The following is a 27,995-nucleotide window of genomic DNA, read 5'->3' on the forward strand; positions in this document are numbered from 1 at the left end:
TCTAAGCTAATGCCAGGCTTAGATTTGTGCCAGACTAAGTATCTCTTTCCTGAACACCACTATTCAGAACAAAGACACCCTTAAAGAAACTAAGGAATTACACTATATGCAAACCAACAAAGCTTTTCATTATAGGTCAGAGTGTGAAACTAACTGTTAAAAAAGCATGAAATGATAGGTTGTCAGTGCTGGCTTACATTGGTCCCATCTCGTCTTTATAAAGTTTTTACTCTTGCAATGACATGTAAGCATGTGATGCACAGACTGGATCTGACATAAAGAGAAATCACAGTGGGCATAAACAGACATTTGCAAAGCTTCACCAAATGATAAACATTAGCAATATAACAAATAAACTAGCATTAAGTGAGCATTGGACAATGCCAGTGAATTGAATATAGATAGTCGCCTGTAGAAAAATGTTTGCGTAGTTGTGTAATTGGGTATTGTGATGGATCAGGAAGTTTACAGGAAAACATGGAGTACTGAAGTATCAAAACTGTTTGTGAAGCAGCGTGAGTTTCTAGTTGAACAACAATGAAGGAGGGAAAAAACCAACACAAAAAATTCCAACCAAAACAAACTCTTTAGATATTTTAGGAACAGACAGGTTTGGGGTTAAAATGGAGAGTAATTCTTTTGCCATTCAATGTTTTTCATTAGAAAACCATATAATGCAAACAAATCAAATTAAAAAAAGGTCTGTGAAACAAAAATGAAATATTTCAACTCATAAAAACTAACTTTTTGCAGAATTCAGATTACATTGTTTACTAACACTGGTCACTTTTTCTCAATATTTAGTTAGTCAGGAATTATTGCAGGATGTGAAAAGATTGTTGTTCTGGCACAGTCAGGATGTTTATTTCCATACTTAGGTGATTTCCATCACCATTGCATGGACAACTTCAAATTTAGCACCATTAATTTTTTTTATTCTTGCCTTCACAACTTGAATAATGTTCTTGCATAACAGCTTTGTCATGTCCCATATCTTAAGTATGTCTTCCCTAACATCACCTAGTTTATTCACTCACGGTGTACAGAGCACAGGCAAGACCTGACTCTGTCACAGTCTGGGCTTGGATAAAGGCTGCCATACTTTGGTGCCTAAATTATGCCTCACTTTCAGGAGACTACTGAATCAGTACTCCTACATTAGGTGTATAACAGGTATGTTTACCTGATGGAGAGCATGGAGATGCCTTTGAAATTGAAACAGATTTCCACATGGAAGCCTTCTAAGGCTCTCCTGGTTCTGCAAGGAACTTAAGCATTTACTTTAGTGGAACAGGGCTGTGAAGTATCAAAAATTTAGATGTAAGTTGGATGTCTCCATGAGGGAGGCTGAATTGCAACCTCATTTGGGTCTTTTTGCCTGGTAATCTCATATACACTTTACCTAACACACTGCACCTAGTGGCACCTCTGAATCCTTACAAGTTCATTATGACAGAGGTAAATCCTTGCTGTTTCCATTTTACAGGCAGAGAATTTGAGACAGTGACAAATGCAATGGAAAGCAAAGATGAATCCCACTTGCTCACAGGAAAGAGGACACAAAATAACAGGTGCTGGCCCAGACTCACCTTCAAAAGCTTGGTTGATGACTCCAGTTAACTCCTCTTTTTCTTCAAGGTAGTGGATGAAGGACAGTGGGCAGTGTCTTATCTCTTGCAGTTTGTCATGAATGTAAGAGAAAGTAGGCCTGTTGTGAGGTTCTTGGGACCGGCATCTTGTCATTAAATCACATCTGAAAAAAAATTAAATGCAAATATTAAATATAATAGAATCATTAATCTCAACACTTACCATTAAATATCTGAGAAGCAAGTTTGGCCTGAAAACTTTCTATGTGGCACAAAGATTATCATCAGCTCTTGAGGAAAGTAAAAATAAATTAAACGTCAGTTACCAGGAATACTTACTGCAAAACCTTTTAACTTTTCAAATATGGATATTTTTGAGATTGAGAGCAGCTATAACATTAAAAAAAAAAAGCACGAAAAATACCACATTTGCTGTTAACATTTACTCTCACCAAGGAAGTCATGAATATTTTCTAAGGAAACAGACAGGGAGGAAATTCTCTCACAGAAAAAAATTGTAAAACCAGAAATTAACCTGAAGCTTTCAATTTATTTAATCCTCCTTCAACTCATGCTTTTTCAAATTTAGGGGAAGTTCAAGGCAAATCATCCAGTACAGAGAGGGTTAATTTGGATTTCTGCCTCCAGATCGAAACACATAGGAGTAAGTTTTCCCATCAAAGGCAAAACCTGTATGAATTTCCTCTGAATACAGGAATTCTAGCCCACCTTATATAACACTATCTCTGCCATTCAGTGGAAAACTTCACCTCCTGTTTGTCTAAAGGATAGGGCTGTTTTATATTCCTTACTCAAGGTGAATTTATGCTACACAAAACCAAATCCTACAAAAGCCAGGGGGAGACAGGCTGAAACCCAAAACACAGCCAACACCTGGACATGCTAAGTGTTGGGAGTAGAAAGAGGTCTTAGACTCTCAAAAACAGAGAGCAGGCAGTGAAAGGCCGGTTCAGGAAGCTGGCTCATGGAATGTGGAGCATTTACCTCTAAGCCCTAAGTTCAAATCCTTCCCTGACAAACAGCCTCCCAGACCTGCAGCTATGTGATACCACACATTACTCTGTTATGTGAAATGACTTGGCTTGCTCAGATCCCTGTTTATCCATCTTAGAAAGATGACTGCTGTCCATCACCACAACTGGGTATTTTACAAAACCCTCAGTGACAGCTGGAAGAAATCCCTTGACTTCTGATTTTTCAATTATATTGTTCATTAAAATATTTGTGTTGGGTGAGAACATGAGTGGAAAAATTGTTTCAGAAACACTTTTCATCAACCTGTATCTTGTGGTTTCCAAGTCGATCAAAAGGACACCATGATTTTTTTAAAATCCATTTTAAGAATCTAAAGAATGGTAGTGACATACTAACACTGAATCACTCCATTTGCTTACTGTCAGGTGTACTGGCCATTGACAACACTGGAAATATAGAGGGGAAAGTACTGAATAGGACTTAAAATGAGGTTAAATAACTGTTTTTCCATCTGCTGCCAGCAAAATGTCTGTCACACTAGATTCAAGCCTTGGATGCTGGAAGCCAAACAATATGCTTTCTGGTTGTGCTTGTTGGTAGGATATCCAGATGAAATACATGGGTTCATGTGCTGTGCTCCACCAGGTTAGCACTTGGGCTTTCATGAGCAGAGCCTCATGGAAGGTGTATCAATGAAGTCAAAGAGCAGACTGAGTGCACTGACCCTTTCCAGACTGAGTGCACTGACCCTTCAGCTCAAAGGAAGAAACAGCCAGTTATAAGTCAAGAGAGGAAGAAAGAAACAGGAAATGATACGTAAGTCATGGACTCATAGAACATTTTGGGTTAGAAGAGACCTTTAAAGATCATCTAGTCCAACCCACCAGCCATGCACAGGGACATCTTTCACTAGATCAGGTTGCTCAAAGTCACATCCAACCTGACCTTAAACAGTTCCAGGGATGGTGTATCCACAACTTGTCTGGGCAAACTGTTTCAGTTTTTCACCACTGTTATCATAAAAAAAAATTCTTCCTTATATACAATCTGAATGTACCCTCTTTTCATTTATGAAACAAGAACATCACAAATGCAGATTTGGAATATTTCTGTATTCCTGCGGCCAATCTCTGTCTTTCTAAATAACTAATTTTTTATTGGACTGTTGTCAGGGTTTAGAGATGTAACAAGAACTGATAGTATTTACAACACAGAAACTACATATGGCTAAGTCAAGTGATTTAAAGAAACAATGAGGAGGGGAACTGAGGCAGCCAGCAAGGCAACACCCAGTTACTCTATAACCAGGTTCACTGTCCTGAAGACGTTCACAAAGTGGTCTCTTAGAATTTTGACAGGCTCCAAACAGAGAAGACTGCTGAGACCCCTAGAGAAGACCCTCAGCAACTTTATAGGGATATGCATATATGCTAACAAGTGTTGGGAAATGTGAATATATAACAGGAGTGTGGGGAACAAAAAATGAATAATCATGTAATGCTGACATACAAGCTGTAGTGAAGATACCTCAGTGAGCATTTTGGCAAAATGATGATCAATAAATTCAGCATCAGTTAAAGAATGCCTGATTTCTAAAACTCACTAATTGAGGCTTAGAGGTTTCTTTTAAGTGCTGATTTTAGGCAACATGACAATCTGCTTTATAATGCGGTTCAGTTTTGCTACAGAGTGGGGATATTAATTGCTGCTAAAACATTCAATACTATAATTTTCTCATTCTAATTATATTCCACATTTTTATTTTCTAATTAAATTACTTTCTAGTCAGCTTAAAATATTGATATCAGATAGAACTGGTATTTTTCACTAAGTATTTGATTCAGCTAGGCTTTAGGTTTCTAATGACAAAAACCTTCATTCTGTCTTAGAATCTATCTGCAAATTTTCTACATACAGCTATTTCTGGCATGATATTCAGCTTTTGAGGGATGCTGAGATATCTTAAGTTTTAAGTCACATGACATAAACTCTCACTAGCTCAGAAATGCATCAGGATAATATCAGTCAAGAAGGTGAAAACTAGGCTAATATGCCAGGCTGCTTATGAACAACAGTTTTTATCCTGGGTGTATTCCTGTATTTTTGGGGAGCTAAACACAGGCTGCAAATAATGCAGCTCTTCAGCATGAGAAGAGACTCAGAGGATTCCCCTACTTCATAGTGAAAGCCTTTCAGGAAAAAGTGAAAAACAACTGTTCCAAACACATCAGGCTAAAGGTTTATGTTAGGTTTAAGAGCTAGCCTTTACACCTAGGTATAAACCTACGCACCTACACTTCACACCTGTGTTTTATCTAGGTGTGACAACTGACAATCATACGTCCAATCAGCTGCATATCTGGGGCAAATTACAATTTGAGAGTCTGGAAAAAAAAGAACATAATATTCAGTATCTAATATAGGAAGTTGAAAGTGAACAATTCCTGAAATGTGCTACAGTTCACTGAAGCTACAAAGCATTACAAACTTTTTCTCACATGAAATGGAAAATATAATCAATGTGGGACTTTCCTAGAAAAGGAGAAAATTTATCATGATGAAGAAGAGTCCCTGCTTTATCTGATGCATTCTGAGCAAGACCTTCTTCTATCTCACTCTTTTAGTCCCTCCAGGGGACCATTCCTAGAAACAAATAGCAAAAATTGTTAGTTTACTAAACTAAAATTTATTCATCACAGTCGGTGAGACTGCAAGTTCAAGTCACCAAGTGGCAAGGTGCTTGTACAAATTATCTTGACTATAGTCCACAGGCTTTGAGGATCTATGTTAAATTAGCTCAGATCAGTTCAAACCTTGGCATTCTCTTGCATGCAAGCCTCATACGGAGGTGGCTCCGCCAGATGTGGATGTTTGACTGCAAATGTCATACCACCCATAGATTTAACTTGTATTCCAAAAAATGAGTGTCATTTATAGGTCTCCAAGCCCCTTTTTTCCAATTCATTACCAAGCTTTACCTATCCACACTTCTTCAGGGAAAAGTAGATTATTAGTTCTTGAAGTAAAATCTTGTGGAAGCAAGGGTGATAATTTCTCACCCTGCCAAAAAAACCAACATAGTCGCACTTCCTTAGGGCTTTTTCACCCCAAGGTTTCTATGCCAGCCCTACTTGTACTTGCAGTGTAAGCCTACCACAGATTCCTAAACACTTCTCAGCTCGAGTACTTTGGCCTTTGAACTCTCTTCCTATCAGTGATGGTTTGTTTTGTCAAATGACAATAAGAAAGCCAAAGTGCCAAGGAGACAATTACTGACTGTTGATGTCCTGATACAGGTTCAAAACCACAAGGAAGGAAACAGGAATGTCAAGAATTCGGGCATGCCATTAATGACCTAGCAGAGCAGCAAAAAGCTATTTACCCTACTGACAGAAGCTGCATGCAGGTGCTGAGCGTTCACCAAATGAGATAAAAGATGGTACAAGAGTCTAAGCTCATCAGCTCCTTGGCTTTCAAAAACTGCTATTAAGCACAGATCCTACAAGTTACAACAGGCAGATCAGTGTTTAAGTCCTACCTGCTGTGCTAAATTCAAGATCGGGGACCTTAAAAATTACTAGAAGCAAAGTTTTCTTGATTTTTTTTCTGAAGATCTGGTCACTTTTTTTAAGGTAACTTATGAGCCTTTGCTTAAGCTTGAATATCAGACTAGTAAATTGATATAGCTGCCTCATATGTTTTTTATTCACAGGACAGCTCTCAGAATTTTATGAGGAAACTTTTTTCAGGAGAAAATACTGAAACTAAAATGGCTTTGGGTTCTCATTTGTAATACAACTTTCAGTTTTCTCTCTGTTTTTAGAACAAAATCCAAATCTTTCGAGTTCTTCAGTTCCTCCAATTGGTAAAGCTTGGGTTTGGGGTTTTTTGTTTGGTTTTGGGTCTTTTTTAATTGTTAATATGGTGTTTCTGCTATATCTACATAATGATAAGTAGTCATCTTTTTTGGAACTCAGAGCATGGCAATTGGTGTAAGATCTATCACAGAGATATTGGTTTTCCAACTACAGTATCATTCTCAAGCCTTTTCCTTATCCTGAGGAATAAGAATTGTTCACTGTCAGTAGCCTCTCCTTCTATATGTATGACCAGCTGTCACATGCATTTCTGTGACTACACAGATGATACCTACACAGTGGGTGATAAAGAAATTGAGACATGAAATTAGACAATACTGAGTGATTGTTGAGTTCACGTTCAGTTTTCTCCTTTATACACCTCTAGTTATTATGGGTTTGATCCACTAAATTTGTTTATTTCATTCTTTTAAGTGCAGGAATTTTCCAATTACGCCTGAGTTTTGTAGTCAAGAGACAAATAGAATTTCAAAGCTTTATTTATCCAGCCCAGCTAAAGACTAACCAGAAGTCCAGACTTCCCTTTTCCTGTACTGCTTCAGTTTTTATTATTGGCTTTTGCAAGGGTGTTATCTATAAAGAAAGCACAGTTTATTTTTCACATCATCATCATCATCATAATGGTTAGTTGTAGATAAAAGAGAAGTCAGAATTTCCAGGCCAAATGACATTTTGCAGAAAATACGTTAACCGTAACTGTTCACGTTTTTGCTAAGGAGCTTCAGTGTGATTTTGGATTTAGAACCAAACAGGAAGTCAAATGAGTTTCATTTGTGGATTTAGTGTGAGCATTCTCAAGACTCTTTAAAAATCCCTGTTCTGGTACAATGTCACATACATAATTTCATGATCATGGTGAGGCTTCATGAACGAAGATTTTGGAAGGGCTCTTTCCACACTTGCTGCAAGCATACTGGTGGCTAAAAAGGCTGATGCAGGATAGGCAAGTCCGGTAGCAAAAGTGAAATGTCTCCTTTGGCAATATTGGCAAGGAGCAGTTCTTTCTGCATTGCCTTTTCTCCTCAAGACTGACTCTGTGTGCATTCTCAAAGGGAGCAGCAGTGTTGTGAATGGTGTGTCTCCATGAATCCTGATTGGAGGCCAGAGTGGACCATTGATGGCAGTCAATATGGCCAAGTTTGACCTACTTTTTCAGGGAGTCCTTGTATCTCCCCTTTGGGGCTCCTGTCTTGTGGCTGCCGGTGGCAAGTTCACCATAGAGCACAATCTTCAGAAGGCGGTGATCCTCCATCCTGGAGACGTGCCCTGCCCAGCGCAGCTGCATTCTCATCAGCATGGCCTCAATACGGGTGACCCCTGCCTGTTCAAGAACAGACATGTTGGTCACGTAATCAGACCAGTGGATGTTTAGGGTTGAACAGAGGCAGTGCTGATGGAAGCATTTGAGGAGTCGCAGGTGGTGGCGGTAGATGACCAAGGATTCAGACCCATATAAAAGAGTAGACAGTACAATGGCTATGCAGACATTGATCTTTCTGCTTTCCTTCAGGTGTTTATGGCACCAGACTCTTTTATGGAGTTTTCCGAAGGCTCTGTATGCCTTTGCCAGCCCGTTGTCTATCTCTTTGTCAATCTTACTGTCCAAGGAAATGATGCTTCCCAGATAGGTGAACTGCTGGACTGATTTAAGCTCTGATTTGCCTATGGTGATGTGAGGATGATGGAAGACTTCCTGAGGTGCAAGTTGGTAGAGAACTTCTGTCTTTTTCAAGCTGACTTCCAGCCCAAAAAGCTCAGCAGCCTCTGCAAAGCAGGTGTTAAGCACTGCAGAGCTGCTTCTCTGTGAGCAACCAGGGCAGCATCATCAGCAAAAAGCAGCTCACGGACAAGGTGATTCAGGGTCTTAGTGTGGGCCTTCAGTCGCCTTAGGTTGAAGAGGCTTCCATCGGTACGATATCGGATGTAGATGCCGTCTTCTTCATCGAGGTCTGCTGTGGCTCTTTGGAGCATCATGCTGAAGAAGATTGTGAATAGAGATGGTGCAAGAATGCAACCTTGTTTCACACCATTGGTTATTGGAAAGGGCTCAGAGAGTGCATCGCCATATCTGACTTGTCCACGCTGAGCCTCATGTAGCAGGATGATCATTTTGAGGAACTTGGGGGGACATCCTAAACGTTCCAAGATCTGCCACGGGCCTTTTCTGCTCACAATGTCGAAAGCTTTGGTGAGGTCAACGAAGGTTACATAGAGACCTTTGTTCTGTTCCCTACACTTCTCTTGCAGTTGTCTGAGAACAAATACCATGTCTGTGGTACTTCTATTGGCTCTGGAACCATACTGGCTTTCAGGTAGAAGTTCTTCTGCAATAGTGGGTACTAATCTGTTCAGAAGTATTCTTGTAAGGATTTTACCAGCAATGGAGAGCAAAGTAATACCTCGGTAATTTGAGCAGTCTGATTTTTCTTCTTTCTTCTTGTACAGGGTGATGATGATTGTGTCACGGAGATCTGATGGTAGTTCCCCTTGTTCCCAGCAACACATAACAAGCTCATGAAATTCAGCATGAAGTGCTTGATCACCAGGCTTCCAGACTTTGGGTGGAATTACATCAAACCTAGCTACCTTGCCAGTTTTTCACCTGCTATATGGCCTTAAGTGTCTCTCCCATAGTAGGGGCTATATCGAATTAGTTTATCACCGGTTGTTGTGTAATATGATGAATTGTTGAGCCTTGGACTACACAGTTGGTACTGAAGAGAGTCTAAAAATGTTCAGACCTTCGGTTCAGGATGGAGGTTTTATCTGTGAGAAACATTTGACCATCTGCACTGAGTAGGGGTCTTTGAACCTGGTGTGTGGGTCCGTACACTGCTTTCAGAGCCTCATAGAATCCTCTGTGGTCACCCAAATCTGCGCATAGTTGAGTCTTTTCTGCTAGGTTGAGCCATTATTTGTTCTGGATGTCTCAAAGTTTCTGTTGGAGCTTGCTGCATGCAAGAAGAAAGGTAGCTTTTCTCACATGGCAAGATGGCTGAGCGAGGTGTGCTTGGTGAACAGTTCTCTTCTTCAACAATTCCTGGACCTCTTGATTGTTTTCATCAAACCAGTCTTTGTTTTTCTTGGAGGAGAACCCTAAGGATTTTTCAGAGGACTCCAGGATGCTGTTTTTAATATCTTGCCAAAGCGCTTCAGGAGAGGGATCTATGGGATTATCTTTAAGTCTAGTTTGAAGGTTTACCTGGAAGCTGTCTCTCACTGTGGCTGTTTGAAAATTGTTGACTTGGAGCCTACTCCTTGGAATGCCGCATCTCTTAGGTTTGGGCTTGAAGTGGAGGTTAAGTTTGCAGCGCACAAGGCGGTGGTCTGTTTGACTTTCTGCACTCGGCATCACTCGAGTATGACGGACATCACTGACATTTCTCTGTTGCACTAAGATATAGTCAGTGAGGTGACAGTGCTTGGATTGAGGAGGCATCCAAGTAGTCTTCAGGCTGTCTTTCTGTTAAAAGATAGTGTTGGTCATGGTGAGCTGCTGTTCTGCACAAAACTGTAGCAGGAGGCGTCTGTTGTTGCTGCAGTTTCCAATATGGTGCTTGCCCAGTACTCCCTTCCAGGCTTCGGAGTTCTTACCTACTCTGGCATCAAAGTCATCAAGGATTATGATTTTATCATTTGCAGGAACCTTTTGGATGAGGTGGTGCAAGTCGGTGTAGAATTTGGTTTTTTCCGCTGGGTCAGAGTTGGGGCATAAATGCTAAAAAGAACATGTTGCTAGTTGTATAGTGGGAGGTGCAAGGACATAACGTGATTGGAGTGACCTGTTGGCAAATTTTCAGGTTTGGAGGTGATGAAGTTTTTAATCATGAAGCCAACTCCTGAAAAGTGACTTTCAGTTTTGGGTTTGCCTGACCAAAAGAGTGTATAGCCGGCACCATGTTTTTTAAGGCTGTCTTCCTCATGAAGACGAACTTCACTGAGAGTAGGCAATTAGAGTAGAATGAGGGTCAGGACATCCACTATCCACAATATCAAGCACAGTTCTGATGTTCCAACATGCAACTGTCAATTTGAACACCCCTTTGGAGGGAGTTGTATGCCTTTGTCTCTTTGTCTTTGTTTGACCACATCAGAAGATGCATGTTGGCCGCGGTTATCCAACCGGGTGTGGAGATGAGCTTTGGTTAGGCAACTTTTTCTAGGCCCCTCTCCATGTGGAGCAAGCAGTGGTCTCTTAAAAATGTTGCTTCGTCATCCAGGATGCTCTCAAACCAGGCTGTCATCTCTGGGGTCAAGTCTTGAATGACCAATGTTCTGAACTGCCTGCATGCGGGGTTGGGACTGCGGCTTCCAGTGCTTCCTATCACCTGCTATTTCGACCCTTGCCTGTTGCTACAGGGCTTTGCAATGTGGGTGAACCCTTCGAGCTGCGCAATGAATTTTTTAGGTGAGGCACAACACGCGCAGAACATTACTAGCAGATTCATGACCAACATTGACTTTATATTCTCCCTGAAATCCTGTTTAAAAGACCAATATCCACCATTCTTATCCACAGGCTGCACTACTGGAGGCATTAGTAGCAGGTTGGCAGGTACCAGTGCCAGCTGTTTTATCGGAACAAAAAAGAACCATGTTGAGCTCTGCATGGACATGACTAACATTCAAAATGATGACCACCTGGCAACAAGCCTCTTGCTTCTTATAAATATTATCAATAACATTTAAACAAAACTAACTTACAGGTTATCAGGACAATTGTTTGGAGATTCCAGCTTTCCTCCTGATTGTACATGGTGTAAAACTTCTGTATTGGAGAAACCTGGATATGGCTGTTGACCCAGAGTTAATGTTTCCCACATTAATACTCCAAAAACCCTGAGAAATACCATGGAAAAAAAATTAATAACTATAGTCATCATGAATAATCTCCTTATTAATGGTTAAAACATGTCTAGCCTAAGAGTAAGACTCAGTTAGAAAAATTAGGAGTAAGAAGTCTTAATTCATTGTTGTCCCTAAGCCAGTCTCTGGAACAGCTGAAATGGATGTGTAGAACTGACACTTTCCCAGACTCAATGAGATGCAGCTCAGAAGGCATTGAGTGCCCACATCTTCCCTGAGCAACAGTCTCTGGTTGAGCATGTCCTCACTTAAACTTAGTGTTTAGAAGAAATCCATAGAGGTGTAATTTTAAATTGAGAGAGACAACTTCTTTTAAGCACCACTCGTGGAGCAATCAGTACCTCATTTGTTTTGGCTCAGAGCACTAAACAACTCACTTAGATAAATGTAAGAGTGGCAGTAAAATGGTTGGGTGCAGGGGCTGAGGACTTGGACAGGATTGGTTGACAGAACCCACCTATGGCCACAAAATCTAAACTTGCACGACTCCCAGGTTTCATGGATCTGGTTTGGTTTGGGGTTTTTTTCATGTCTCTTGGCAGTGGATGTCTGCTTCTTTACCATACACTCAAAGTCACTGAAATACATGCTTCAAGTAAACCTCCATATCAAAGTGCTTTGACCTTCCCCTGATGATGCTGAGAAAGTTGGTCTTCAAAATAAAGAAATTGCTAGAAAAGAGTGAAATGGTAAGGGGGAAATATTTGGCTGTAGGAAGGAAATGCCAATAAACCTAAAGGAAAAGAAAATGCAAAAATGCAGGCAGTCAATTTACTGTCCAATCAAGTAAAAACCATATTGTGGGCCTGGTGCAAAATTGTTTGAGTGACATTAGTACTTTTCAGCCAGAATCCAAAGCTAGAGCTCAAAATACAAAGAAGTGTATCCAGAATACAAACTGTTGTGGTACCAAACTTTTCATTAGATTATTAAAATATCTTTTAGAAGCAAATCTGCCTTAGCCCAAAAATTATTAGAGATGACAATATACAACCTTGTAATTCCTCCTATAAACCAATATTTTGTTTCTGTGGGATTTAGTAGGGTTATTGCCACAGCTGTGTGGCTGCTATAACTCACCAGACATCAGAGTGATTTGTAAAGACACCATCAATAAGGCTTTCAGGAGCCATCCATCTGACAGGGAGTAGGCCTTCTCCTCTTTTCCTGTAATAATCATTTTTATAGACATCTCTGGCAAGTCCAAAATCACCAATCTTTACTATCCAGGAGGAACTCTTATATTCCTTCTCAGACACAAGGCAGTTGCAAGCAGCCAGGTCCCTGAATTGTAAGGCAGAGAAAAGAGCATGGAGTTAGCATTGCAGGAAAAACTCAGGTCTTTAAGTGCTCTGGTTCAGCCCTCTCTTCAGGGCAGTGATAACCTCAAGGTTGGACCAAGTGACTTAGGGCCTCACCTAGTTAAGTTTGGCATATCTTCAAGACTGGAGTTGACACAACCACTCTGGAGAATCCGTTTCAGTGACTGATCTTGCACATTGTAAACAATATTATCTAATTTCTTTTGCTGTAAGTTGTACTTGTTGCTTCCCATCTTTTCCCTGTGCCTCTCTGAGAAAAATCTGGCTCTGTGTCCTCTAAAGCTACTCATTACGCAGATAAGGACAGTAAATAGATTTCTCCACTTGCCCCTCTCTCTGTTTCACAGGGTATGATTCTTGCCTAGGGTGCAACAAGACCTGGATTCAGATCTTAAAGTAGCCCACCATTTTGTGAGAGAATTATAGGTGATATTTAACAGAAAAGCATAACATTAGATTTTACTGCAGTGTTTTGCCCTTTCCTATTACATTGTGACATTTTTCTAGGCATTTTTCCCAGGTAAGATAACTAATCCCAACACTGTGGGTAAACCTGTGAAGACTAAGAAAGTAAGTTCTGTACCTGTGTATAAAATGCATTTTCTCTAAATAGATACAGCCTTTGCAAACATTGAAACATATCTCCAAGAGGTCAGTCACTGTCAGTAAAGGGCTCTGAAGCTACAAGAAAGAAATACAGAAGTTAGTCATGTCTTTCAGCTTTATCAGCTCAGCATGACAACCTCTTTTTGCAAAGATGGTATTCTTTCCTCATTTGAAATATGTAGGATTTTTCCAAAACAGTCAAGTCACAGGTGCAAAATCTCTGTATGTCAATAGAGTAAATGTTCATTAGAAGCAGGGTAAACAAAATGCCAAATCACTACACTGTAAGGAAGATGAACATATCCTGTTCTTTTATTTGGGGCTAAAAATATCCTAGGACCTTCAGAATTGTGAAAGAAATGGGTCCCTGAAAATTTCATCACACTATCAGATCAAGTTTTCTTGCTCCTGTTTAGTATAATATATTTCTAGTAGGTTACATGCATATATGTTTCAATAGAATTTAATACTGACTGTGAGTTTGATCTGATCATGTAAATTAACTATATAAATTGCTATAGTGATATAATATTTCATTGTCTCTCTGACCTACAGTCCTACCATCCATATTCTTAATCTGCATGCTAAGTGGAAAAATTTACTTCAAATTGTTTATTCTTTATTCTTTTCTCCTCTTTCCTTCTAAAGAATTTGTCAATAGAGGTACAGGATCTTCTTACATGCCTGGACTATGCCTTGCAACTTAATGATACTGTTCTTCAAAGACACAAAAAAACCACTCTGTGATGCCAATAGACTACATGCATGACCACCATGATCACTTTCCAAAGGACTGGTTATGATTTTGACAGAGAGAAATTCAGCAGACATCTCATAACTGAAACCACAATTCTGTCAGTGGTCTAATGACATTCAATCTTCTTCACAACATCAGTGAATGCAAGGTCAGCACTCAACCTTGAGGTCCCAGGGTGTTAAGGAAAAGCCAAGTCAGACCTTGCAGGTACAGAAACAGCTGAACATCAGCACGAGCTTTGAGAAAGAGAAAAACTGAGTAACCGTGGGCAACCATAGGTTCAAAATATGTCTCATGGTCCTTACCCTACCTTTTGCTTTCTGGCTCCTCGTAAATAGCTAAGTAGATCCCCTCCTTCCATCAACTCCAGTATAAGATACTGAGGTTCATTTAACAGGCACACACCAAGTAACTTCAGAATGTGGGAATGATCAAATTTACTAAAGAGAAGGAAACAACCATAAGATTACATATGAGAAATCCAGCTGGTTGATGGCTAATAAAGTGTATATAGCTGCAAACAATGAATGAGCAGCTTGGCCTTTACAATACTGACTCTATGAACAACGTGATTTAATAGCTCACGGTGCCTGGATTTGCTCAGTCATGGGTAGAGTTCAGAGGCATCCTTTCAAAACAGGATTACACTGTCTTTGACTTGCACTGTAATGCATGCACACGTATTAAAAAGCATTCATCTTATTTCTAGGAAGTAAAGAAAGGTAGTCAAAGAGCAATTTCTTCTAGGAATGACATGATTTGCCACCTGTACATTAAAGGCATCTATATTATTTTAGTAGAGTACTTTTACCATGATGTTCACAGTAGAGCTGCTGAGTCACAAAAATGCACAAAGTAAAAGCACAGGGTGCAACATAATGTTTTCGCAATTCAGAGAGGAACTGTTTTTTACTCTACATTTTCAAAAGAAACAAAATACATATGGCAAATACTTGTAGTGATACCAGAAATTGCCTCTGTGTGTCTAAAAAGATATGGATTACTACAGAGCAATCAGCACTCTCAGACCTAGAACTTTTCAAAGAATGAAGAATATTTCTTGCCTCTGTCAGTACCTGTGTTTTTATAATCACACTTCTTGTGTTAGAAAATGTTTTTTCCTTCTCACTACTGTGTGAAAACGTTTGCACCAGCAGTCAGAGAAACTTGTCTTTATTGGTAGAACTGATGATGTCCAAAATGCTGTCAAATGTACCAGTGTGAACAAATAAAACAGAGGGACAATTTCCTTCTAACTTCTTTCAATTCATATAATCTCACTTGTGGCAAAGACTTTAGCAAAAGGCATGATTTAGAATTTGACAGTTCCCCCTGGTGCCTAGCACATACCTCTCAATCAGACAAATTTTGGAACTTTTAGGAACAAAAAGAGGAGAAGGTGAACCTGGCATTTTCCCTACTCCCAATACAGACCTTTTTCCACCAAGCTGTTGTTCCTTACTTCCCAAGTGATACGATACAGACAAGGATTTCCTACATATATTTGTACATGAAGGACTCACCAATAACAAATATCAAAAAACTTTTTGAAATAGAGACAACCTAACTTCCTCATTGCTGCCTGGCAATAATAGAAAAACACAAATAGTCCTGACTTAACTGGGCCAGTATGCCTAACATCACAATCCAAATTTTAATGAACATCCAAAAAGGCAAGCAAAATAAAAGGTGTACTTATGTATCTTACATCAAAGTTTATAAACAATAAGATCCACTTTTTTTTCCTTTCTACCCTTGATTACATTTATAAGACCTTACAGATGAACATAAAGAAAAATCATCAAGCTCTCCATGAGGGAACTAAGCAATTTTTGCCATATTAAAATATATATTTATATAAAATATATACTTTTATTATTATTGTTTAATGACTACTAGGAATACAGAATACTTAAACTTTTCTGTTCATGTCTATAGCTCATTGCATTCGTGCACATATGGGCCCATATTAATGTTTACATTTGAATGCAATACTTTTCAATTATATATTCTTCTAGGATATCTGGGTTTGGATTACTATGTGCAACAAGAAAGCAGAATCAGGGGGAGCTTCAGAGACTTTAACTGTGGGTTCATATAATTTCCATACTACACTGAAAAGAAACCTTAACTGAGTTTATGACTTCTATGTAGACTAAAGATAGATTATAAGAAGTTTATGCATAGCTCTTACTATTTATAACCAATTTTTGCTTTAATGACATGGTTACCTTTTGGTTTTTGCAGGTCTCTAACCTCATTCAGGTACAGTGTGTGGAAAAAGGAAAAAAATGCAAGATTTTTTTTTTAAATATGTAGTAACAGAAAAAAGAATGCTGTGAAAATGAATTTCAAATTTAGCAACACTATGTTTTCTGTAAAAATCCTTCATTTTCCAAAAAATGTTTCTAATTCTGCACTCATGATATAAAAGTCAAAGAAGTGCAGAGCTGCATCTGAAAAGTAAACTATCCTCTCAGTCTGATATTAGCAGATGAAAACTTAAACTACTTGTTTCTGTGGAGACTCTAGAAAACCAGATTGCTAGCTGAAACACAAACTTCTCTATGTGAAATTCTTGCATTGGTGACAGATGCATTAAATCTACCTTAACAAAAGAGGTATGTGGCAGCCTCTAGCGGCAAATATGCACAATTTTTAGAAACAATTTCCACAGTAAATTAAAACTTCAAGGCATCATGTTGTTCTGATCTGTTCATTTTGGTGAAATGGGATTAGCCAAATGTTGTCCAGTAGCCTTTAGCAACTAACTTAGTTTTAGTGGAGCAAAGATACTGAAATACATAAGTCCAAACCCAGATAAGACCATTATCTGAGCATACTGAACTTGCAGTACATATTTTAAATTTTGCTAATTTTTTTATAACTTTAGTTTCATAAGATTCATCAGTAGTGATTTACTTTTTTAGCAGAAACAGGACAACTCCCTAAAAATACCACAATAATTTGTTTAGAAGAAAGTGCTGCTTTCGTTCCTCTGGGAGGTCACCATCCTCACATGATGCTGGCTTTGGAGGGTACGGAGAGGCAGAGCTGTCCCTACCTCATTAAGTGTGCCTCCTTCAAGAATTCACTCTTCTCCTGGTCTGTTGCACCCTTCTTCAAAGTCTACTCAAAAGAAAGCAAGAGTGCAGTAACACTTTGGTCATCACCATCATCATCACCTAGTCCTTAAGTAAAGCAACCAGACATTAATGTGGCCTTAAATATACATTATTTTTCAGAAATCATTACAAGGAGAGAGGCACAGCTTTAAGTGACTTGCAAGAAACACTGCAAGGAAATACCCGGATCTGTCAACATACATTTCTCAGATAAAACCTCTAAGACAAACCTATCTGCCCATCCCCTTTTGTTGCCAGAGAAATAAACAGCTGAGATTACCTTGACTGCTACTTTGGATTCTTCACTTCCATCTGCCAGAATATCTGCTGCAGTCCCTTTGTAAACCTCTCCAAATGCTCCGCTTCCTAACAATTTGTGTAAGTTCAGTTTTTCTCGAGGGAAAGATGGCAATGATTCAATCTCTGCCTGAGAAGGAAGAGTCCTACAAAACAGCTATACTAGTCACTTTTTCATACCTATGACTGTTTTAGATTTTATTAAAATTCTTCCTCAAATGGAGCTGGCACTATTTGTATCATCAGGTACATTTAAGGGAAGCTCAAGTGAGGCCTGGATGTTTTGGGAGCTATGGATAACATCAGATCTTCTTCCTTCCCTATGCACTTATGTTTCTTGCGTGGCTGAGTGTGAAGGGTGGTGAGCTAGGGGCAACCCATGCCCGGCTCCATGTGAGGGAGACCACATGGCAGAGTGTTCTTCAGAGCAGACCTGCCCTGCAGTGCACATGCAGCCCTTAACTCTACCTTGAGGTGTCAGGAATGAGTGGCCTGATGAAAACTGCTCCAGGGAAGCCCTCTTAGATATTTTTGTCCTGAAAGTGCATTTTCCCTGAGGACTTACAGTACAGCATAACAGGCATTGGCTAGTCCCACTGCTTCAGCCACTCCCCTGAGGTGAGCTAGTTCTTTATCTTCCTTGATAAACACTATCTGTCCAGTCAAAGCTTGTTTTCTGAATTTCCATCTTTAGTGCCATACTGGAACAGGAAAAGAGACTGTCAGGTATTTCACTCTGAGAGCATCCCAATATGTGAGCAGGCTGAAAGGCTATAGGGTTTCTGCTATTCTGACCAATATGACCCCCCCAGCAGCTCATGTAAACAAGTCATTTCCATGTGGTCACCTTTTTCCCACAAAACACAGATTCAGCTCATTACACTGAGAGACCCATCAAGCATCCATTTCTATAAATGGCAAGATCCAAGCCTGAAGGACTGCTGCTGCTTCCCAGGGAAAGGATGAGGAGTGAGAGGACAGGACCATCATAAGTGGACATTTACATCTCAGGGTAATCATTACATCCCTTCTTCAGGGACAAAGCTTAGGAGAAAGAAAATGGGACTCTTAGGTGAACAAATGCAGTTCCAGACTTGAGAATTGTAAGGTACAGGTTTTTACAAGGATACACATGGACATCAGAGCTCCTTCAGCATTACTGTGTAAGCCACAGCAAGAAATGCCTGAGGATAGAGTGAATTTGCATCCTGTCGCTGATACCAAAAATACAATCAGTCATCTTTATGGTATCAAAGAAAAAGAATATGCAAATTCCTTCCAGCTCCCATCCTAGGAATTGTTCAACATTTCCTTAAATCTGGAGGCCAAACATCTCCTAACACCTGGACTTTGTTTTACTGAGGCCTGACAAACCAAACATATGCAAAAAATTCAGACGCATACCAAAACCTAATAGTATAATCACAGCCAAACTCAGCATAACTCCAATCACAGAAGCAATGGTAGTGATGGTGCCTGTGGAGATCATATTATCTGTTAAATAGAAGGGGAAATTTTGTTAGTGATTGTGTATACAACCAATATCAATCCTATGGAGCTGACCACACCTGAGAACCCTTGAGCAGCCTGCTGTGTAAATGTACTCCTCTGCACAAAGCTCTCTTGTAGGCTGTATGTGGATGTCTGCATTTGGTCAGACTAATCCCTCTCCCCCAGACCAGAGCCATCCTGGGGTGATGACCTACAGAGTGTGCAGAAAGAGAAAATGCTGAACTGTTTAACCATGCAAGGTGGGATTTCCAAAAGCATCCACAGAGCATAAGTCTAATGTTATGGCTGAAGGAAAGGAGGAATCCTCATATCTTTACTTATTGTGGGAGCTTGCCTATTTTTGAGTATGCTATCATAAAGCAATGGCAGAGCCACAGAGAGAAACTGGTTTAAATGAGCAGAGGCACATTTCAAGCCCACTGTTCTGTGTAAAAGAGCCTGGATGAACACTAGCAGCTGAGATCACCACAGAAACATCACCATTTATTACCCATTAGACACATTACTTTACCTTTGCAACAATATCATTATTAAAATAAGTCTCTGTTCTTAAATTGGTATGGTTATTTAGAATAATAATAATAAAAAAGTATTAACAGAGTACTAAAGTACAAGACATACCTTCATGCAAAATTATATCCTTGCTTATGTCACTGTATTCACAAAGTCCCAGCATATTTGCAGCTGCCACTCTGAACTGGAAAGTTCCTTCTAAGTTCTTGGTCTTCCATATGCAAATACTGCCACAGGAGCACTTGTAAACTACTTCCCACAAGGACTTCATTTTGCTGGTGTTGCCAGACTGCTTCCTGGAATATGCACAAGCACAATGACACAGGTGTGTCATTAATTCCATGAGGGCAGTTTGTTGCTTCCCCCCCACCCTGTTCTTCACTTCAGTTCCATGGTTTTCACGACATCCCTCTGCTCTCATGAAAGCTCAGTCTGGTTGTGGGATTTTGGCTGCAGAGCAGAAAATTGTGCCATGTCATTTCAGCAATGCTAAGAATCACACATCTTTATCTTGGCATTGGATATGAAATGCTAGAACATTTTAGACATAAAAAGCTCCTGCACACTTTCACCCATTGCAGTGTATGCCTGACAGCCAAGATTTCAAAACTTTCTTATTTAGCTTTCAGAAAAAAATAAACTTTTTTTCTACCCTGTTAGAACTTTTTGATTTCCCCGACCCAGAGTGATTCAGTGGCTCTTGTGTCAGGTTTCACAAGCTAAACAGGAAGGAAGTAATTGGCAGTGAAGACACAATTCTTTAGCAAGCCTCTTTCCCACAGTATCTGTTGACTGATGGGTGTATTTTGTCCTTTCCCCATTGGACTGAGATCGAATGCTCACAATAAATTCAGAGCTGATTATTCACAAACCAAAAGAAGACCATGTATTTGAACTTGAAAGGCCGTATCTGAAATACCACTTCATGTCATGCAAGACCATAATATCCCATGTGAAATGACCTTCATGAGCATGTCAATCATTCTCCCAACACACTTTAATGCAGAAATAGGGTCAAACACTTCTAAACAGAAAGAAGTGGGAAAACTATGTTTTCATGTCCTTATTGTGGACATGCGCCTACTAGAGCTGTATGAAAAAAGGGGTTGATTCAAAGGGCTGTTTCTTTTGAGTTCTCTTTTTTTTTTCGGTTTTCTTCCTTTGCCAGGGAGACTGGGGGGCGGTGGGGGGGGGGGGAAGGGGAGGGAAAGAGGCAGTCCAGGGTTGGTAAAAAAATAGGCCAAACCTGGGACACATTTTTATACCTGAAATTCTGTCAAACCCAACAGCATGTGTGCATTCAAACTGCTGGAGAAAATCTTTCTTCATTAAAATATCACTTTAGTGATGCATTATGATTCCAGAGATGAATAAAAAGTTGGACTCTGGACAACACAGCAGGTAACGCACAGTCTTGACACAACCCAAGAGACTGACTTTTCTTTTCCTCCATCCACAGGAAGTCAGGTAGACTGGCTGTTGGCATATCAAAATTATTGTTGTCTCAGCATGTGGGTCAGTGCTCCTGTATGCTCACGGAACTATATGGAGGAAGCTTACAGCACCAGGAAAATATGTCTGGGTGAAAACTTATATTGGTAAAGTATGCCCAGCTCCAGAGTGCTGTCAGTCCTTAGCTTGCATAAGCACAGAGTTAACCAAGAAGAAAAAAATAATAGCTGCGTTTAGAAAACTGTTTCCTTCCATCAGCAATGATTTCAAACAATGACACGGGAATATCTCAGAAGGTGGACTCTTCTCATTTTTAAATAATGGTTATTAAGTTTTGCACTGATTTCTTCCAACAGATCTCTCCAGAGTCGTGGTCAAAAAATAAGAAGTTTCAGAGTCACTGCCCACATCAATACACTCTAACCTGCCCACTCAGCCTCTCCAATGCCAGTGCAGGAATAAGTATGAACTGGCACTCTAGTGTGACATGTATAGTCCAGGCAACCTGTATTTGATCACAGAGCACTTTAAAAATTATAGTCATCCCACGTTGCTGGGAATACTCTAGTTCTGGCAACATTATAATGTCTTTTCATGAGTTCTCTGACCACTAAGATATTTATACATATATTTTAGCAAAAAATACATACTACATACTTGAAATTTGTGATGTGAAACGATCTCTAAATCTTCTAATATACTGACATAGATCCAAGTATATTGCTGTATTTCAAGGTTGCTCTGAAAATGTTGTTAGTGCATGTTTTCTGCTAAGTTTTCCAGGAATTTCTGGAAATTATGGCTACTTGGTTTATCTAAGAAAGAGATCCCAATGAGAAGGGCCTTCTGCATCACAGATACTTTGCTCTTCCTATCAGAGCCAACCTGAAAATCCCTGCACACCCAGATTGGTTCTGGGCTGCTGCCTATGGGAAGAGTACCTGCATGCATAGCTTACCTGCTTTCTAAGATGTAGTAGGTCAGGTTGCTTCCATTGTCATAAGCGTTTTCCCACTCTACAGAGTTTTTAGTGCCTTCTCCTTTTTTTGGTACTCCTGGCTTACTGGGAACACCAGCTTAGGACAAACAGGGAAAGAAACAGAAACTTTAGAATGTGTATTTAGTAAGGCAAAGAGCTAGCAGGCACAAAAAAATTAAATGTATACATGGGTGTTTAGAGGTACAAAATGATGGAGGACCTTCATCAACAATTTCCATTCAGAAGTATCTTTGGCCTTCTCTTTGCAAGGGATAAATTTCAAATTTTTTTTTCACATGCAGCCTTTCACCAGTAATGACCTCACATGTGTGTAGGCATTTCATTTCAGTTTCCCTCCCTCTTTTCCTCTGCTCCACTTGGAAATGAACCTATCTTTTCCCTTATTATTTTTGAAAGTATGGTATTGCATTATTTATTTTTCAGACACACAGAACTATTTGCTCTTAATATAAGAAAATTACCTGCTAAATTTTAGAAAACATTGTTTAATATTCAAATCCCAAATAGTCTTAAAATCTTGTTGCCTGACATGAGGTTCTTACCTGTAGTTTTAAAGCTTGTTGAAGAAGAAGTGCTTTTCATTCCTGTAGCATAAACTACTGTTACTCTTACAAAGTAGTTGGTTGAAGGAAGGGTTCCTGTGAGGTTACATATGTAAACAAGACCTGCTGTGCATGTAGTGCTCTCTGGAGAAAACCAGTCAGTCTTTGTTGACCCCTAGAAAAATAAAACATCATCATGGTCAACTTTCTTGCTCTTCTGAAAGCATGTCACAGTTCTATTCCTGGGTAGATTAACTACTTTTCCACGTCTTAATCTTGTAGTGGAGATACGATACATGTGCTGTTTCAGTCATGGGACTTTGTCCTCTTAGAAATGAAGGACAAAAACCCTAACGTTTTGTTTTCAGAAGACCTACAAGTCTTGTCAATAATAAAGAACAACAGGTTAAGTGACCGCTTTACACAGCCAAAAGGTGGATCACCATGATGTGTCCATGAGTTCAGCTTGCCATGACACAATTGAAAGGAGGCAGTTTAGAGAAATTGTACTATGATGTTTGTTTTACGGCAGGGAAATGATTGATATAGGTCTAATGAACCTGATTCTCTGTAGGAAAGAATCTGTGCAATTCAGTTTAGCACATGACTTTTTCAGTGTCCAGGAGTTCAGGTATTAAAATCTGAAGTTTCCATCCATGTTGCTGTCGCTGCAGAACTTACTTTTACGGTTGACACTACTGGATCTGTCTTTGTCTCTACCATTCTCTCCTAGATTCTATCACAGGAAAATAAAATTCAGATACTAGGCTGTAGATGGTATTTATTGCTGAAAACCCTTTTCTTATTTTTCTTGTGCAGAGCAGACATAGGATTTATAGCTGCAAGCCAGGCTGGGGCAGGGCAGTAAGGAAACAGGAGACCCAGGAGGAATTCTAGTGGGGTCATCCAGGATGTCCTTTGCCACTATGGAGTACTAAATGCTATAGCTGCATTCCTCCTTGTTCCTGGCAAACACTGACTCCATCCTGTCCCTCCTGAGCCACTAAGACTGACATCACCATACCCAAATTATCCACTGAGGCTCTTCATGTACATCCTGCCACCCAGCCTGTCCTGTTCATCATAACAGTAGCTTAAAATTGCTCTAATCTGAAAAAAAAACCAAAACAAAACAAAACAAAAAAAAACCCAAAAAAACCCAAAACAAACAAACAAACAAAAAACAAAAACAAAAAAACCCCTCCTAAGAGGTATTTTTACCTTATGCAGCTCAAACCAGAAGCTGGTTTCATTGACGTGTGAAGGAGCTCTCCTTTCTAGCTGGAAACTGGTGTTTCTGGGAACTATGTTGATAGGTGCAGGTGGAGTCTCAAAAGTTTTTGCAATGACAGGGGCACTTTCAGAAAACCAGTTCTCATCAGGATGAAAAGCAAGAACCTAGTGAGGAAATGAATGAACTACACAATATCAGACCAGCTGAAAAGGCAGGTTTGCTTTAGCAATTCAAAATGTTCGGAAGACTAGCTGTTTTCAAACAAAACAGTATTCAGGCAATACAAGTGTAGAAAGATTTTAAGCCTCATAGCTGCAATGTTACACATCTTAAGGCTGGAAGTTCATGACCTGGAGTATCCTTCCCTTCTTCAGAAGAGTGTGTGTGTACACGTGGGCGCATAAGTGTATATCTATATCATCTATATAATCTATATTATCTATAATCTATATCATCTATATCTGTATCTCATATATATATATATATATCCAAATCATTAACAAAAGCACAAAATCATCAAACTAAGACCAGAACAGATCCCCTCGTGCCATCAGCTGAATTTTCTCCCAGCTGTGAAAACCACTCTGTAACTATTTGTGATGTACCCAGTGTCCATTCTGCAGACAACATTTATTTGGTTGTTTTTGAAAATGTCACTCTGCCAATAGCCCTGCTGTCCATATACATCATAGATTGTTTTTCTTTTAAACCTTCATCTGGACAAGGAGAAGCAGTGCATTTTGTTCTTATGAATCCACATTGGATGCTTTTATTTGTCTGCTTTACAGAAGAGCAGTCAAAAGATTTGCTGGTAAGTGATGAAATCAGTAAAACTACTTGCAAGTATACCTTGAATGAATTGCTTGTTCCAGGTTGGAGTCCACTGTCAGACCGGGTAAGGATTCCATTTGAAAACTCACTTTTTCGCAAGGGTGTCTCTGGGACAGGAGGTAGTAAATTCACAGAAATTTGATAGCGGATGGATTCAAGAGGTCCATTTGGCTTCAGAGGTTCACTCCAAGATATGTTGATGGTGGTGTCGGACAAAACTAATGTTTTAATGGTATTAACTGCCTCTGGTACTGAAATAGAAAGAAAAAATAATCTCCTTTTAGGTACAAATCTCACAAGACTTTTTTGTTTGTTTTATTTTTTAAGGAAGTCAAGAAATGTCACCAAGGAAATTAAATATGTGCATGAATATGATTCATTTACAGAACTGACACTTTACACATGTAAAACTGGTATTCTTGTATAGTCAGTAAGTTGCAGAAAAGTTTGAAATATTTTCAGGGACTTTTTAGTATCTTCCTTTCTATCCTACAATGAAAGCAGACTAAAAACTCTCCAAAAACCAGCTGGCATCCTATACCACTACATGTATAGTTATACCACTGAATTCCTGCTGTCGTTTTGTTTCCTAACCAGGGAGGCAGATATGAGTTTAATATGATGCTTACTTGGACAAGCACTCAAAAAATATCTGTGTGCTATTCCAATTGAAAAGCCTTTTCTTGAGCAGAAACTTGTGAAGGAAGAAAGCCCCAAATGAAGCACTGTTTGCCATCATTTACAATTTTACTCAGAAATACATGATCTGGCTGAGCTGTGTAAGGAAGAAACTGGGTTGCTGGTCAGATGTCCATATCAGCTGGTTAACCCACTAATTTTTCTGGAAAAATCAGGCCTTCCTTTGAAGCTTTAAGGTCACCAACTTTGAAATAGTATATGGCATGCCTCCACTCTGCATTAAAAAATTGCCTATTGAACTGTCCAGATAGGTAAAAAGTTAACTTATGTTCCCAAAATACCAGAATGATGAGTCCATATGTTATAAGATATGTTCTAGTAGCAAGATTGCAGATTATTTAATAAAATATGCAGAAACTAGGCTAGTAAAGACTAATTTCTAATTGCTCCAGCTAAAACATAGATGGAGCAAGAGTGACACTCTGTGGTAAGAGCAATGCATTTTTTCTTCTCTAAATTGTCTTCCTTTCTTTTCATTCCCTCTATCATGCTCTTTGATGGAAAGCATAGATTAATCCAAGCTTCTTTCACTTCATTACAGAATTGAGAGAAATGCAGAAGGAATTCACACAGCTTCAGAGGTGTAAAATAGTGCACACACTTCAAGAGACTCTAGCAGCATCTGATTACAATTTAAACTAGCACTTACATTCATGAAATTGAGAACATAAGTGCCAGGACACATATACCTTCTATTTACAGCTAGTTGGAAATTTTTCAACAAATATGAAAAGCACACTGAATGTTGATACAAATGCGTATTAAAAATTCTCAGGGTTTGTAGGCTGGAATAGTGTGTCTGGAGATTTTGTTTGCTTGATTGGTTTTATTTGTTTTTGGTCTAGGACTTTATTTTGATTCAGATGTTTTGCTTTGCTCCAACTAGAGAAGCCCATTCTGAGTTTCGTGTTTCATTTTAACTTGAGACTGAAAAATTCCATTTCAGTGGAGCAATTCAGCCTCCCATTTCATATGCTACCCTTATGTTTCATGACTGAAAGGCTGTACATTGCTGCAGGATGGATCAGTTTACCATACAAAGAAGTAATGGTGTGAATTCTTGCCACATCCCAATAGTATTCAATCTTATTCAATCAATGTGTCAAACTAATCTTATACTACAGATGTGGATTCCCATACAAAGATTTGAAATCTATTGATTATAGGCTAGATTTTATTTTTTGTCTTCTTTTCTTTTTTCTTCTTTTCTCTTTTTCCTTTTCTTTCTTTCTTTTTTCTTTTTTCTTTTCTTTTCTTGTCTTCTTTTCTCTTTTCTTTTCTCTTTTCTTTTCTCTTTTCTTTTCTCTTTTCTTTTCTCGTCTTTTCTTTTCTCGTCTTTTCTTTTCTCTTTTCTTTTCTCTTTTCTTTTCTCGTTATTTCTTTTCTCGTCTTTTCTTTTCTCTTTTCTTTTCTCTTTTCTTTTCTCTTTTCTTTTCTCGTCTTTTCTTTTCTCTTTTCTTTTCTCTTTTCTTTTCTCTTTTCATTTCTCTTTACTTTTCTCGTCTTTTCTTTTCTCTTTTCTTTTCTCTTTTCTTTTCTCGTTATTTCTTTTCTCGTCTTTTCTTTTCTCTTTTCTTTTTTCTTTTCTCTTTTTTTTTCTCGTCTTTTCCTTTCTCTTTTCTTTTCTCTTTTCTTTTCTCTTTTCATTTCTCTTTACTTTTCTCGTCTTTTCTTTTCTCTTTTCTTTTCTCTTTTCTTTTCTCTTTTCTTTTCTCTTTTCTATTCTCGTCTTTTCTTTTCTCTTTTCTTTTCTCTTTTCTTTTCTCTTTTCTTTTCTCGTCTTTTATTTTCTCTTTTCTTTTCTTGTCTTCTTTTCTCTTTTCTTTTCTCTTTTCTTTTCTCTTTTCTTTTCTCGTCTTTTCTTTTCTCTTTTCTTTTCTCTTTTCTTTTCTCTTTTCTTTTCTCGTCTTTTCTTTTCTCTTTTCTTTTCTTGTCTTCTTTTCTCTTTTCTTTTCTCGTCTTTTCTTTTCTCTTTACTTTTCTTGTCTTCTTTTCTCTTTTCTTTTCTCTTTTCTTTTCTCTTTTCTTTTCTCTTTTCTTTTCTTGTCTTCTTTTCTCTTTTCTTGTCTTCTTTTCTCTTTTCTCTTTTCTTTTCTCTTTTCTTTTCTCTTTTCTTTTCTTTTCTCTTTTCTCTTTTCTTTTCTCTTTTCTTTTCTCTTTTCTTTTCTCGTCTTCTTTTCTCTTTTCTTTTCTTGTCTTCTTTTCTCTTTTCTCTTTTCTTTTCTCGTCTTTTCTTTTCTCTTTTCTTTTCTCTTTTCTTTTCTCTTTTCTCTTTTCATTTCTCTTTTCTTTTCTCTTTTCTTTTCTCTTTTCTTTTCTTGACTTCTTTTCTCTTTTCTTTTCTCTTTTCTTTTCTCTTTTCTTTTCTCTTTTCTTTTCTCTTTTCTTTTCTTGTCTTCTTTTTTCTTTTCTCTTTTCTTTACTCTTTTCTTTTCTCTTTTCTTTTCTCTTTTCTTTTCTCTTTTCTTTTCTTTTCTTTTCTTTTCTTTTCTTTTCTTTTCTTTTCTTTTCTTTTCTTTTCTTTTCTTTTCTTTTCTTTTCTTTTCTCTTTTCTTTTCTTGTCTTCTTTTCTCTTTTCTTTTCTCTTTTCTTTTCTCGTCTTTTCTTTTCTCTTTTCTTTTCTCTTTTCTTTTCTCTTTTCTTTTCTCGTCTTTTCTCTTTTCTCGTCTTTTCTTTTCTTTTCTTTTCTCTTCTCTTTTCTCTTTTCTTTTCTCGTCTTTTCTTTTCTCTTTTCCTTTCTCTTTTCTTTTCTCTTTTCTTTTCTCGTCTTTTCTTT

The 27,995-nt window shown here is 38.6% G+C and overlaps 1 protein-coding gene across 1 annotated transcript in view; it reads right to left on the bottom strand.

Moving 5' to 3' along the window:
* The window catches only part of ROS1 (ROS proto-oncogene 1, receptor tyrosine kinase), a 126,825-nt gene that overhangs the window by 8,544 nt on the left and 90,286 nt on the right, over positions 1-27,995 (bottom strand). Inside the window, 14 exon segments of the mRNA XM_071547884.1 lie at positions 1,590-1,753; positions 11,168-11,302; positions 12,410-12,613; positions 13,235-13,332; positions 14,325-14,454; positions 17,079-17,143; positions 17,420-17,582; positions 18,002-18,137; positions 18,841-18,930; positions 19,570-19,757; positions 21,872-21,989; positions 22,456-22,630; positions 23,677-23,853; positions 24,539-24,771. Of these exon segments, the coding sequence (XP_071403985.1) occupies positions 1,590-1,753; positions 11,168-11,302; positions 12,410-12,613; positions 13,235-13,332; positions 14,325-14,454; positions 17,079-17,143; positions 17,420-17,582; positions 18,002-18,137; positions 18,841-18,930; positions 19,570-19,757; positions 21,872-21,989; positions 22,456-22,630; positions 23,677-23,853; positions 24,539-24,771 (2,076 nt within the window).

Source organism: Pithys albifrons, chromosome 2, assembly GCF_047495875.1.
Source record: "Pithys albifrons albifrons isolate INPA30051 chromosome 2, PitAlb_v1, whole genome shotgun sequence".
Lineage (NCBI taxonomy): Eukaryota > Metazoa > Chordata > Aves > Passeriformes > Thamnophilidae > Pithys > Pithys albifrons.